Source organism: Lygodium microphyllum, chromosome 15 (assembly GCF_053477565.2).
Source record: "Lygodium microphyllum isolate KBCC chromosome 15, Lygodium_microphyllum_v1.1.10, whole genome shotgun sequence".
Lineage (NCBI taxonomy): Eukaryota > Viridiplantae > Streptophyta > Polypodiopsida > Schizaeales > Lygodiaceae > Lygodium > Lygodium microphyllum.
Window position 1 is genome coordinate 37,225,750 of NC_141149.1, and position 15,216 is coordinate 37,240,965.

At 38.2% G+C, this 15,216-nt stretch overlaps 1 protein-coding gene across 3 annotated transcripts; it reads right to left on the reverse strand.

Moving 5' to 3' along the window:
• Positions 1-3,597: 3,597 nt before the first annotated feature.
• Positions 3,598-11,158, reverse strand: LOC148024437 (protein trichome birefringence-like 14). Of its 3 annotated transcripts, XM_087694073.1 has the most exons (4): positions 10,598-11,158; positions 10,270-10,521; positions 9,314-9,533; positions 6,445-8,119 (listed from the first exon to the last, which is right to left on the reverse strand). In XM_087694073.1, the coding sequence occupies exons 2-4, from the start codon at positions 10,385-10,387 to the stop codon at positions 7,156-7,158; spliced, it is 1,302 nt and encodes a 433-aa protein (XP_087550199.1). In that variant the 5' UTR covers positions 10,388-10,521; positions 10,598-11,158; the 3' UTR covers positions 6,445-7,155. The 3 variants fall into 3 exon arrangements, with proteins under 3 accessions (XP_087550200.1, XP_087550199.1, XP_087550198.1); XM_087694074.1 differs by lacking the exon at positions 6,445-8,119 and adding an exon at positions 3,598-3,960 and having other exon boundaries at positions 10,270-11,151; XM_087694072.1 differs by having other exon boundaries at positions 6,510-8,119; positions 10,270-11,156.
• Between the last annotated feature and the right edge of the window lie 4,058 nt (positions 11,159-15,216).

Sequence of the window (15,216 nt, forward strand, 5' to 3'; positions counted from 1 at the left end):
CGGATAGTAAGCACCTAGTTGTCAGTCAGTCCTCTAGTATGATGGCATGGGCCAAGTTTCACCTTGGTGCAATCTCTATTCAAGAACCGTTGTGTGCAACTATCCATCAACTTAGAGGATGTGCACCAAACATGTTGGAACCCGTGGCAGTCATGGCATTAACGCCATGGAAAAGTACCAACATATAATGGAATTCAGTTGTGGTTGAAATGTCCCATGTGGTGGGTCACCATGCTGAAATATTAGACCTCACAAGGACGTTGAAAGCCTTAGTTATTAAGGGAAAGCCATTGCTCAAAAGACCTGACCCTCAAGCTCTAAGTAATGTTGATATATTTGCTTTATATGAAGGGCAAAAGCTCTTGCATAAATCCATTATGGAATGGCCTTTGAATGGGCAAGGTATGGAAGATCCTTTGAGGAAGGATCGAAATGATATACTAAAAGTCATAGGACTCCCTACACCACTCTATGAGTTGGCAGACAAGGAAGTCCATGGAGCAAATAACCTTCCTACACAGATAAAGGTGGAAATGGAAGAGATTAGGGGCATTGAGATGCTGAAACTAGATCAAGATGAATATGAAGACCTTGATGACCCAGTGTTGATCCCAAAGAAGATGACTAAATGCCCTCCTCTTTATAGGGATCTCCCAATGGGCTATTGGATGAGGATCCGATGCTACACTTGAAAGAATATGGCCTAACTTGCCTTGCAAGCGGGTTTGATGATCTACATCAGATGCTTGTGTTCTCGAGTACCCTAAAGGGAGAGGCTAGGAAATGGTATTGGAGCCTCCCAAGAGGGTCAATCAAATCATTTGAGGAATTATGTGAGATTTTTGGATGAATATGAAAAGAAGGTTCCCATGACTCAGGTCTTGGGACAACTTATACAGATTTGGCAAGAGTTATATACCTATGTGAAAGAGTATACGAGAGCCTTTGATGACATTGTGAAGCTTTGGCCAAGAAAAGTCAATCAACTACCAGAAGATGTGCTTGGTGAACTCTTTGTCAATGGCTTGGAAATAAATATGTAGTTCCAAGTTAGGATGATAAACCCTAAGTCACTGAAGGAGGCAAAGGTTCAAGTAGATGATTATGAGAGATACATTTAGAGGTGTTGGGAGAGCTATTGGACTTTTCCCTACACCCTTGAAATCCATAAGGATTGGCAACATTTACTGAATGTTAGTCATGTTGGAGGTGCAAATGACAAGTACACTAGGGAGCCTAACATTAATTATAAAGATCTTAAGGCCCAGGAACCATGGCCTCCTAGTGCAGTCACCAATCCCATATTCTAAAGCCATAAGCTAGATGGAAATTGGTGTAGACCTAATGGGGAAATTAGAGTGGTTAAGCAACCCCTCAATGGTCTAAGTTTGAAACAAAATCATGGTAATGAGATGATGCCCCAAAACATGGTTGATATATGCCACCGTGTGGAGGCTATCTCAACTATTGAGAGCCAAGGTGATATGGAACCTCGGGTTTATCGTGGTAAAGACCCATTTAGAGTTGGATCTAGTAAAAGGATTTGATTTAGAGAAAGTGATAGATAGAAAGTGAGGCGAGATAGATTAGTAATCATGAAAGAATATAAAAATAGAAGAAGTGGTGGCCTCCAATCGAGCCATGCAAAGATTAAAAGGAGATGGGTTTGGAGGCCCAAAATCTCAAAAAGTGTGGCTGGTGTGCTAGATGAGAGGCCAAGATTTCCAGGTGGATATACCATGGTCAATTCCCAAGTGGATGAGACTAGAGGCCAAAATGATACATCTAACAATATGCATTGCTCTAGGATGCATTGATGTGATAGGCCTAGGATTGAAGCCCTGCCTAGTTTGGGTAGTAACAATGACACATTCAAAAATCCAAATAGGAAAGGGTCAAATGAATCAAAATCTGCATATCTCTCTATAGGAGGAGAGGCCTTTGGGAAGCTAGAATGACCACTCTATTTGGATAATAAGACACTCAAGCCCAATGAGGTCATTTGTTTAGCTAATAGCACACAAAAAGGAATAGTCCATATTGATGTTATATCAGTGGGAAGGCTTGGAATTATGGATATACAAACATTCCAATATTAAAACTCAATGATGGAACTATAGTGAGTTGGCATGCATATGTGGTATGAGGCTAGTCCTCACACCTTATGTCACTTTGGTTTAGTTCATTTAGTCTAATAAGATGCAATTTACATGCCAAGCATACCACATTTGGCTAGAGCTTGGCTAGAGCAAAATGATCTATGTTTTTTGGGCCAAGAGGGCAATGTGTCTATTTGGTGCAGGTGCGGTTAATGGTTTTGTTTTAGTGCTGTGCTAGATAGATTTACCAGAATCTGGAGGGAACCTTTTACTAGACGGAAGCTTGTTGTGGCCAAGTCTAGGTGATGTTCTTCCTTTATGAGTTTTTTCCTTTTATGCTATATGTGTTTATGTACTTGGGGAGAATTTTTCTTTTGTTGGGGACCGAAAATCAAGGCATGAAGTCCTAGGGTTAGGTTAGGTATATTGAGGAGGGGTTCAAGTAGTTGTCTACCTCTTGCAAAGACATTGTTAGGGCATTGAAAGAACTGTTTTAGAAGGCAGTCCTAGTGCCCCTATTCTGCTAGCCTGCTAGGTAGTTGTTCGAGGAGTCCCTGCTAGTGTGAGGCACTTAGAGAAGCCTGCAAAAACATAAAGAATAGAAAATTTTGAGTATACTTGAAATATAACAATATAGAGGTGTGTAAAAAGGGGTTCTAATCCCTCAAAAAAAGAAGAAGAAAAGAAAAAGAAAAAGAAATCTTAAGTGCAATTGATTATCATCTTTTGCGAAGGCTTAGTAAGTTCCTAGGGATGAGTAAGACCCAGGGCCGATGCCTTATCTTCCTAGGGATGGCATCTAGCTAGAAAAGAATATTAAGGAAGGTTATAGTGAAAAAAAAACTGAGTGCAAGAAAAAGATTAAAGTGTCGCCTTGTGAGAGCTTGGTAGGTTCTTGGGTACCAAGTCACTTGAGGCCGATGCCCTATTTTCCTTGGGTCACTACGCTCAGCTCCCTCCTTTTTATATGCCTGAGTATGGAAACTTTGAAGAAAATTGCATTAAAAGAAAAGTTATGATGACTAGGCTATAGGAGTCCTCGCCCAGTAGGAGTTCGTGGTCTAGTTGTCCTAAGTTATGTAGGTAGTTCAGGCCACCACCTAGGATGACTTCTTTGGCAATTCCTTTAGCTAATTTGTATTGGAGAAGTTGGTTAGTGACTCACTCTGGCCTTTTGTTAGATTACGCTAGGCCTATCCCTTGAGGATTTTCATGCCTTGATTTTATCAGGGGATAGGGTGAGAACTATGCTTGTGATTTATTGAGTATTCTGTTTTGTGGCAGCTTGATGCTTTTTATGGTTGTTATTTGTGCATATCACTTCGTGGGTTTGATGGGTTGAGTCACCCTATCTCGTAGTTGCCAATGAGAGCGAATTTTTAAAGCCCATTTTTGAAGCGGAAAGGTGTCCGGGAGGCGTAAAAGACCAAATTTTCATGGAAAATGAAACAATTTATTGATCGAAGTCCATTTGACCCCATTTAATCCCCATAAGATTTTGTGTTATAAAGCAGTTATATGATCTGGGAGTTGGAAAGTGCATGATAGAGGCCAAATTGATAGATTTCAATGCCATGGAATTGTTTGGCTAGTTGGATCTCGAATCCGAGTTCGTTTGCCTCCCCAAAATGGAGAAATCCACTTTGTTTGTAGTGTGAATATGAAAATTTGAATTGGATATTTTTTAAGGTTAAGCCTTAATGACTTGTTTAAGGCTTGAATAGCCACAAAATCTAAATCATGGGGGGCATCGTTTTTTTGGCGCCCCATTTTTTTAATCCAAAAAATGGATTATTGTTGCTGTTGGCATCAGGGGGAGGCAAGAGGGCAACAAGATGGAGATTTTCTTTGCCTTGCAATGCTTCAATCCATGCAAAAAATGGTAGAGTAAATCAAAAGATTAGTTTCTCTCTCCTCTCTCCTCTCTCCTCTCTCCTCTCTCCTCTCTCCTCTCTCCTCTCTCCTCTCTCCTCTTGTTGTGTGTTTCCATGGTTGATTCTATGAGAGAGGGGGTGGGCTGAGATTAGAGATTTTGATCATGGGATGATGGTGGAGCGTAAAGGAACGTAGATCGAGATTTGGAAGGATGGTCAAGGGCTGTTGGGAAGCATCAGTACACCTCCGATCATGAGATATGTGTATGACATAAGGCGTGATTTTATGAGTAAATGGTAGATTTTATTGTTTTATGATAAATTTTGAAAGAAAATGGTTAAGTATGGTTGTCAATGTTGTGATTGATTAGATATATTAAATAAATTTATAAACACACAAAACTTGCAACATTGCAATTTTAAGGGAAATCATGTGATTTTGGGGTTTTGTCATGTGTATGGTGTTCCTATGGGATGGAATGTGATAGAATAATAATTCTCGATAATATCAATCAATCCAAATTATTAAATTAGAAAATATGGATATTTATCAATAAATAAATAGCAAAAAATAGAGAAAAAAATAGTTTTTTTGCATTCAAAAAATGGAAAAAAAATAACATTTGTGTTTGTGAATGTATGATAAGGTTGAGGCATGAGGTTTAGCCCTATCTCTATGTTAAAGTGGGTATATATTGCTTTTATAAAGAAAAAATACATAAAAATGCTCTCTAAACCCACCATTGAATGCACAATCTTAAGCGATAGGGGGATATTAAGTGCTTATAATATATTGAATTTTGATTTTTATTTGATGATGCATGGCATATAGGATATGTTTTTTAAAATTAAGAGGTCTTAATAGCATGAGAATACTTAATGCTGGCCCTAGGCAATGCAACAATCTCGTTTAGAAATAAGGCATGAAAAGATATGCTTTTACACCTTCACAATGCTAGTTGTCATATACGGAAAATGTTTGAGCACTATAAATCATACAGAATTTCATTGCACGCAACATGGTATTATCCTAGATGCATAGTAATTGTTTTCATGAGAAATGACCTACATTGAGGAGGTGAGGTATCCTAAGTTGTAGGGTTAGTGGTTTGTTCCTTTGGGGAGTATTCAGTGGGAGTATCTATTATCTCCTGGATTGATTAATTAAAAGAGTGGATTATGTGTCGTACGTGCTTTATGTGTTCATGATGCATCTTGGGGCCAATCCTCGAGGTGTAGGAGAGCCATAGTGGGGCCGTGGAAATTAGCCAAGGGGTGCTCCCTTTGTCTATGCTTACATGGTGCATTACACCGATATGTGTAGGGATGTAGGGACTCCCTATGAGGAGTGTGGGAAGGGTTATCTATTGGATTACAATCCATATAGACACGAAGTTCTACATTATAGGTGAGGGTAGTATACTCCTTAGACGCTCTTGGCCATGAGGCTATAGGGGTGGTTTGGGTGTGTAGTAGTAGGGGCCCGATTAGTGCCATAGAGCGAGCATCGCGCCCATTTTATGTCCCAACAAGAATGAATATGGCAACCATCATGTCTACTTTAGATTGTTTCCTACTTTCTTGTGTAGATATGCCTCAAAACGTTTTAAAAATATTTGACTTGAAAAAATATATGATTAGTTGACTAACAAAATGCACAAGAGATTCCAAATGGCAACTAACTTGTAGACATGGGAGGTATGTTCTAGCCAACTACCTTGCGGGTACTTGTGAAAAATGACAAGAGTTTACAATATTATTTCAACTTAAGGAGGCTTGTGAAGAAGAAATGCTTGGTTTTTCATGATCTCTTTCCATTAAAATATTAAATAATAAGTAATATTGACATAAGAGTTGTCTAGATAAGGATGGAGGCTAGGTATAAATGCAGAGTGAACATGCAGAAATTATTCGACAAGTGAAATTTCAATATACTTCTTAAACCATAGAAATGTTTTAAAGCTCTAAAATGGTTAAGCCATGTCTTTTCATCCCATTATATTCCTACTAGGTACGCAACTAAATATATGATCCTAGTCAAAACATTTGCAAGTAGCTCTTCTAGCCAATAATGCCTTAAAACTAGGGAATCAATCTTATCAACGATGATGGATATGTCAGAGCTCTTAAAGGATTTTCTCCATTAAGTTGTATGTTTAGTTGGAGAGAGAGAGAGAGAGAGAGAGAGAGAGAGAGAGAGAGAGAGAGAGAGAGAGAGAGAGAGAGAGAGAGAGAGAGAGAGAGAGAGAGAGAGAGAGAGAGAGAGAGAGAGAGAGAGAGAGAGAGAGAGAGAGAGAGAGAGAGAGAGAGAGAGAGAGAGAGAGAGAGAGAGAGAGAGAGAGAGAGAGAGAGAGAGAGAGAGAGAGAGAATGTGTGTGCCTACATATGCAAAGGGGTGCGTATATACATGTGTGTGAATATAGATGGATGACTTAACATCTATTCATGCATCCATGCATGTCATGTATATGTGCTTGTATATAGATTATTCATGCATGTATATGACTCCATAAATTGATTATATTCACATACCCAAACACAAGTTACCATACATGCATGAAGGCAAGAGAGCTATGTATAAATATGTGTGCATATGTATATGTGTGTGACTAGATCATTACTTGGTCTACAGAATTATAAATTTTTGTCTAGCTAAATGTTAGAAGCATTATATAGACACAAAAGAGAGAATTTGAAAGTAGAGGAAATGATGTTGATTCTATTATCCCTTCACATGCATACACACACACACACACGCACACGCACACAAATGTGTATACTTGAGAATGGACTAATGTGTAATCTGACTATGTATGTAAGCCATAAAACTAAAAGTTGATTGTGCATGCAAGTGTAAAAGAAGTTGGGCTAATATTGTGCTAACATTAATTTGTAGACACTTCCAATAATGGATGTTTGAAGAATTGTCGATATAAGAGGAGTTTGAATAGTTTTGAAACTTTAAAATTTGTAGCAATGTCAAATTGGATGATGATTTGATAGTGTTAACCATGATACAAGTTTATCCCATGACATAACAACAAAGAGCAACACATATGACACATGCAAGAACTTTGATGAATTCTCCTTTCATAGATCGAATTAATAATTTGCAATCTTGTCTTGCTTTGTAACTTTTGTAACCTTGAGAACTAGTGAAGGATCTTTAAACATGATGGATTTCATTGAAGCAATTTTACATAGATGATTTGATTCCATGTATCTGGCACTCCTGGTAAGCACCAATGTAGGCAATCTTGTGAGCTCTTTGTCTTAAGCTTAACTATGTATTTGGAAATGTGGGCTTCATCTCTATATTGAGAAAGGGATGTAATGTCCAATAGCTTGATAAAGGTGTTGAAAGTTGCATTTTTTGCAAAATAATCATGTATCATAGATTTAGGTGATTGTGATAATGGGTGTGAGGTATTAAGGAGATGTGGGTTATCACAATGTCCTCCTGAATCCCAATCACCCTTAGTGAAATGATGTGGAGATTGAGTTCTATAAAAGACCATGGGCCATTTGGTATGTTCTTCATCCTTTCTCTCAAGTGCTAGGAGTTGTTGGTGCATGATCCATTGAAGTAATTTGTTGATTGAATAATTATATGCATTTTGAATGTCTTTATGTGAGAGAACTAATCGACCATTATGTTGTAGTGGATGGACTGATTTTCCATGGATATAGAATTTCCATTTGTTCTTTTGGAATTTACTAGGGTTCCAATGAGCGCCTGTGTTGAGAATAATAACATCAAATCTATGAAGGTTTCTTGTGAGAAACAGATCTGGTTGATCAAGGTGAAAAGCTACATAGTCTTGCAAACCCATGGTGGTTGCCTCCATGCAATCATTTGATTCATTGATATTTATATGCTCTAGGTGTGTGAGAGTTGTTGACCAATAGAAAAGGATAGTTGTATTTGTATGCAAAAAGCGATAGGCCCATCCATCAGGCCTCAATTGTTTGTTGCTTGACGTTTTTCCATACTTCATTGGTGACGAGGAAGAGAACCCATATTCAACTCCCACATCCTTTACACTCCTTGACATGTCTCTACCTCTTGTTGCAAGGCACATCAATGATTGGAATTGTTGCCTTCCTAAAGAGTCTCCTATGAATGCAATGGTCTTGCTCCTCATCCTATCAAGATTATTATGATCACAAATACAAAGATACATATTTAAGAATCATCAATTGTGTTAGCTCCAATTTTTAGACTAAAATTGATCACTAAAAACATGAAAAATTTGGTGAATAAGAATTGTGGTAACAAGTAGGATTTGGCAGAGAACACGGTCTACTTCCATGCTTTCTTCCATGACACATTATAATGGCCATGTTTATAATACCACATAAAATGATACTATACAGGGCCTATGCTCATAAGCGGTATTGTGATGTTAGGGAGTGCTTGTATATTAAAAATTCATGTTATTTCCTTTTTTGGGGGGGGGGGGGGGGTTTACTCATCCTTATGAGATTCCATTGCTTTGCCTAATGGTTATGAAATTGATGATCATAAGAAAAGTGAGAGATGTAAAATACTTCTTTCACACCCAAAACCCCTTGCCAACACACACACACACACACACACACACACACACACACACACACACGAAATTGATGATCATAAGAAAAGTGAGAGATGTAAAATACTTCTTTCACACCCAAAACCCCTTGCCAACACACACACACACACACACACACACACACACACACACACACACACACACACACACACACACACACACACACACACACACACACACACACACACACACACACACACACACACACACACACACACACACACACACACACACACACACACACACACACACACACACACACACACACACACACACACACACACACACACACACACACACACACACACACACACACACACACACACACACACACACACACACACACACACACGCACACACGCACACACGCACACACGCACACACGCACACACACACACACACACACACACACACACACACACACACACACACACACACACACACACACACACACACACACACACACACACACACACACACACACACACACACACACACACACACACACACACACACACACACACACACACACACACACACACACACACACACACACACACACACACACACATCTATCTCTATCTTGAAATTTTCTCAACTATCACTATCTTGAAATTTTCTTGACTAGGGATAGAACCCTTGAGAAAGCACCTATAATAAAGTTTGTTGAGGGGCAACTAGTATGCTCTTACAAATGCTAGTCATACAGTTAAGCATAATTATGTCAAGGTATTTAAGCGTTTACCTCTTTAAAAAGTGGTTAGCATTGAAGGATGGAAGATGACAAGTATTAGGTTGCCAATGATAGCCTTCGTACTCGAAGTTGCTTCTATTTGGGTGGAGCCTACAAGCCCACATTGGTGATAACCAACGTGTACACTCCTTGCCTGAATAAGGAGCTCTCTTATTTGACTTGATCCATACCCCCTTTGTGTAGTCACAACCAGGTTCTATATTGGGTTCACCTACATCACGCAACATATTGTGAATAACATTTCAACGTGTGTCTTATTTTCCCGTAAGGGCTAGTTGCTGGAAGCAAGCCAAAGGATCATTGCAATAATTGCCATAGAAAGTTGTAGGTTCAAAAGTTGCAAATGCAAGTTAAGGGTGGATGTTCCATAGAAATTCATAGTTTCAAATCATTCTTAACCGTCATCAAGTGGCCAACCAATTGTGTACACATGCTTTTAACATTGCTTTCCAACACGTGACTTTGCCCATGGTGAGCTCTTAGTGAATCTATCATTATTATGAAGAGAATTTCTACATATGTGGGAAGGTTTTTGTTATAATTAGTAAATAATGAATCATTTCTGAGGCAATGAGCTGTATTCTAATGATGGCGGTGGTTTTCAACTCTCTTTTCCTAATGATGAGGGGCGAAAGATGACTACTTGCATATTGGGTGTAAGAGATGATTACTAGCTACTAATGATGATGAACGACGTTGATGATCATGTATGTATATGTTAGAAGGTGGCGACGGTGGTCACCAAGCTGTATATTACATGCTAATTGCTGCGATGATGATGATGATAATGGAGAATATGGGTTTTAAGTGGAGCGAGAGATTGTGATGCGGTGATGGTGATTAGCGACTGATTAGGGCTCATCCTAGTTAATGTGATTGTGATGATGACGATGATTAGAGGATGATTTGGGGTTTTTTAATGTGGGGGGGGGGGGGGACTGATCTACCTGCAGCTGAGGGAAGGAACGTGGACCAATCGCCAGACAGCACGTCATCCAAGGACGGACCGTCTTCCCACTCGGCGTACAACACCAGCAAGCAAGCAACGGCCAGAAGGGAGAACATGGCACCCCTCGCGACGCAGTTATAAGCGGCTTGTTGCCCACCATCAAGCGCATCACCGTGATTAACACGAATAATCACCTTCTGTGGTCTCTTAAATAGCTTGTGGTAATTATAAGCCACACCCTCTGCCTCTCCTGCGCACAATAATTTCTTGTTATTAGAAGAAGAAGAAGAAGATGCTCCCATCACCAGTGACCTCCTCATCCATACTGATTTGCCAGGCGCAGTACTGCTGCTGCTGCTGCTGCTGCTGTCCATGCTCTCTTAACAATTATTGCTCACGGCCAATCAAGCAACCGATCATACCATCAAATATCGACCGACCGTCAGCTTCATCATCCGATCATGCAATTAATCGTGCCATCAAACAGATCGAATTCAATGGCCAATCCCAGTAATCACTCGTTCACTGATCATCCGCCGCATCATAATATATAATTCAATCAATGGCGCCCTAAGACCCCACTATATCATCCGTTCGAATTATCCATTTATGATCACCTGCACCATCCAGCTCACCGATCTCATCTGCAGACTGGACGATGGCGTAAACCCAATAAGCGCGTATGCCGAAATCCGCTAAGAGAGAGGAAGTATAATTGAAGGACAGAGAATCTTGTTAGACGATAGCATCATCATCATAACCCCGTCCCTACCGGTGGTATTATTGGCCGAATTGGAGAGTCCAACCGTCAACGGTAGCGTTAAGGGAGCTGATCCCAAGTCTACTTCCGCTACTGCACCTCTTCGTCCACACTCAGGCTCTTTAAAGCTTGTTTGGCTTGCTGATGGGAGAGATGCTTGTCTTATTGTTCGGAGAGCTCTCTCTCTCTCTCTCTCTCTCTCTCTCTCTCTCTCTCTCTCTCCAGAATGGTTAGTGAAAGAGTTTCCAAATTTCAAGTTTGAATCCACAAGTTTTTAAAACTTATACATTTTGGGATTGTTCTTACCCATGAAAAACTACTCTTCCTCTGCCTCTTTTTCTTCTTCTTCTTCTTTTTCTTCCTCACACACACACACACACACATGTATGTTTCCTATGTGACATAGAGTACCTTCAAACTTGGTACCATCTTAAATAGAACAAGTTTGCACTTCCTGGAAGATTAAGGGTCATGCCACACACAGACCATGACTAGACTTTTCCAAATTTTATGGCAAGTATGAGACTTAAAAAATAAGGTGCCATATGCAACTCACTTTATTTGCTACACATCCAAAACAGTATAGCAAGTAGTGCATGTGACATCACCCTAACCCTATGAAGTAAGAAAAGCATTGCACACTCTTTAATGGTGTGATTTTATTTCACATATTTGGCATATGGAAGTAGAAGATAGTATACATTCAAACAACTTCCTAAGCCCCACTTACTTTATCTATTTTCCTAGACACGACTTCTCGATTATCATGAACTCCCATACATGATACCTTTAAACACATGACAAGAATATAAATAAAATGGCATAACTTCTTATAAACAATAATAGTCCTTATTTCAACCTCATGTGCAATCTAAATAGTTACTTTTTGTATGGCCATTTGGTGAACAGTTGTGTTTTTCATTAACTACTTAACAATTAGTTCTCAAATTTACAAGTATACAAAAATTGTTAGCCCTTTTAGGAAGCATCTATTCTCAATTCTTCAATGTTTGTACTTGGATTGTGTCATTTTATATTTACACTAGGTTGAAAATAGAATATAAATTAAAGGGAATTTACTTTCTTATACATTTCTTATCATGTACCACAAGCACATTTTCATCTCTATCGTGCTAATTTACTTTCTTTTCACTAACAAGTACCAAGTCTACTAATCTATGACCAACAAAAGTATGAAAATAGTGATCACCACATTTGAAGCCTATTACTCCACTCTCCAATCTATCGTGCAAATTTTGAAGAAGAGATGGAATTGATAACACAATAAACAAATCATCCACACAAAAAAGAAAAGAAATTAAAGAATTGACATAGTCAAAAAAGCATCTTTGGCCATATGACTTAGCATTTGTCTCTACTCTTGAAGAGATAGTGCAACAATAGTTGGTAGCAAATAAAATTTCTCCTTTTTTAAAGATCTTTCTAAAAGATTAACTGTTTTCATGTTAGAGAAGCAACCAATCAAGATTAACTTTACAAATTACTTTACAAGTATGTACGCTTTCTGTAATAAAAGCAAGTAATAAAATACTTTGAGCATTTTAATGAGACGACTATATTTGGAGTCTCACCTTAGGCTTTCATAAGGATTAACCCATGGATACTCTAAGGAAGGCAAAGATGTTAGGTGAGTCCACATGTATATAATATTGAAAGAGATTGTCCTACAAACCATTAGTTGCAACACAATCATAGGACCATAGGTCTACCACACCTTTTATTAGATAGCTTTAACGTAATGTGTGAGGGCCACCAAACGTGATTGATTATTGAACTTGTGTCATACAAAATTTCACAAAACATATTGTTCAATCTAGGTTCTCTATGAGTTTATAACTCATTTATAATGGAGTTTATATGTTTTAAAAGGATGCAAACACAAAAAGGTTTAATTTTGAGTTAGTCTTTACTGAAAATGTGTATATCTATTGTTCATTTCCTTGCATTTTTGTTGTATTATATTGACTCCAAGTAGGCCAAGATAGACATGTTTCAATTATTTCCCTCTCTTTTTGTTAGTCTAAATCAAGTGGTTGGGCCCATACCAAGAAAGGCATAGTTAAATGACTCCAAGTAGGCCAACATCATCGTCATCAATGCATCAACATCATTGTCATCAACATATGAGTTGTTGTATTTCCTATTGGACAAGAGGGGGTGCTAGTGCATCAACATCATCGCCATTAACATATGAGTTGTATTTCCTCTTGGACAAGAGGGGGTACTAGTGCGCCCCTCATTGGAAGGAAAATAATAAAATAAATAAATAAATAAATAAATATATCTCCCCCTGTTGCATATAAAAAAGCACCCTTGAACAACTAGAAGGCTAGTAGTTGGACCCATACCAACCTAGGGCTAACTTAGGTCATCTATCAATTCTTAATGAGGCCATATATAGGGGACATCTATCACATTGTCAAAACTCCTTAGTATGTCTTACCAAGGAAATGAGATATTGTTATGGCCCCTCTAGTTAATCTTATAGACTATGCGACTTATCAAGCTCCTTTTCAAATTAGTCAAACATTTAGACCCTAGTAGTGTTCCTTGACATGTATTGTTGGATCTAATGGTATAGTTTGTGTTGGATCCACCAACCTCTGATTGCATGTAAATTTTCACCCTCTGTGTAGCCCCTTTTTTAGATTTCTAAAATGGCAATAGCTAAGTAAAGGACCAACATTTATATACAAACTAAAACCTAGAATTATAGGAACTTCAAGTCCATTTATGTGCTAAATACTCCCTCCCTTCCCTCCTTTCTTGTGTGATGTGTAAAGACAAAGATGTATGAAAGACTAGCCTTGAAAAGGGTAGCATGGGAGTTTTCCTTTATTAAGGGCATATGGTATTGCTACACAAAAAATGTCAAAAGGAAAAATACAAATGTAGAGATTGATTCTAGCCTTGGTTTCTATTATGATACATTAAAACATTTTAGGTAAATTATGAATTTGTAAATTTAGTATGATTATAATGAAAATATTTAAGAATATTGACATGCCAATAAAGAAAGTAAAACCAATCAAAGTGCATGTTTTAGTTGGTAGGATCTTTGAGCTCAACTCTTACTTAAGTGCCTTTATGTTACCTTTGGGTTCTCTTACCTTTTAGTGTTACACAAATTTAGTTATCAATTGAATTCTCAATCAAATGGCTTTGTGTAAGCTTTGGGTGCACCTTTTGGTGGTATATACGTATACTCATCATCTAAAACTTCTCATCTCAGGTCTTGCTTGTGTGACTTTTTGAGCGTATAAATGAAGAAGATTAGTTATTCTTGATTAGATGCAAAGGTGTTTGCATGCAATTGAGATTTTTAAATTTAATTAGCTTTTATATGTGACCTCCTATCTACATAACACGATTGGTTATCTACATATAGAAGACATGGTTAAGGCAATGATCATTGTTCCCATCCAAGTATATGGCATGGATTTGGAATCTCTCTTAAACATTGTAATTGGGCTCAAATACACTTAAAAAATACAAAAATCCACAATGCTCAAATGCAAAATACAGAGATTCATATTGGAGATACATTACTTAATTGCATGAAAGTATAGAAAGAACTCACAACATAGATAGAACTTAGAATATTTTGCTCATTGAACATTGCACGTCATTGCTTATTCTTCAAAATACATTAGACTAGATTATATAGCGTGGAATACATTCTACTCAATGGAAAAATGACAACAAATACTACTCATGACTCTTGACTACTCTAGATGCATCTCTTGACTCCTTGATATTTGGTCCATCCATTGTTCTCACCTAATAGATGGCACACATTGGTGGACTTGAACCCACTAGCATAGTCACTCATTTATGTCACCTTGATAACTTAGAGTAGGCTCATCTTGACCTTTGCTAAGGGAGTTGGAACAAGAACATGCGAACTTGGAGAAAAAACTACAATAGGACCCAAACTAGGAATTAACATTGGAGGAGCTAGAGGAGGAGGAGGATAATGTGGTAGACCCTTTGTTGACCAATGGGTTGACGAGGTAAAAGTAGTAGCAAATGATAATTCACGTGATGTTGTTGTAGTCACTATTCAATGTGGTTCCAAAGTAGAGATTGCAAAACATTAAAGAAGAATACCTCACATGTGCTTGAATTTCAAGGTATTGAGCACCTTGCCGAATCTCTTGGTGT

Bases quoted from the DNA above. Each gene is read 5' to 3' on its own strand.
- LOC148024437 (XM_087694072.1), bottom strand. From the start codon at position 10,645: ATGGACAGCAGCAGCAGCAGCAGCAGCAGTACTGCGCCTGGCAAATCA. The intron at 9,534-10,269 runs GTAGATCAGTCC...TGCGTGATGTAG, and splicing joins GTTCCTTCCCTCAGCTGCAG to GTGAACCCAATATAGAACCT. The intron at 8,120-9,313 runs GTAAACGCTTAA...TAATCTTGATAG, and splicing joins GCTAACCACTTTTTAAAGAG to GATGAGGAGCAAGACCATTG.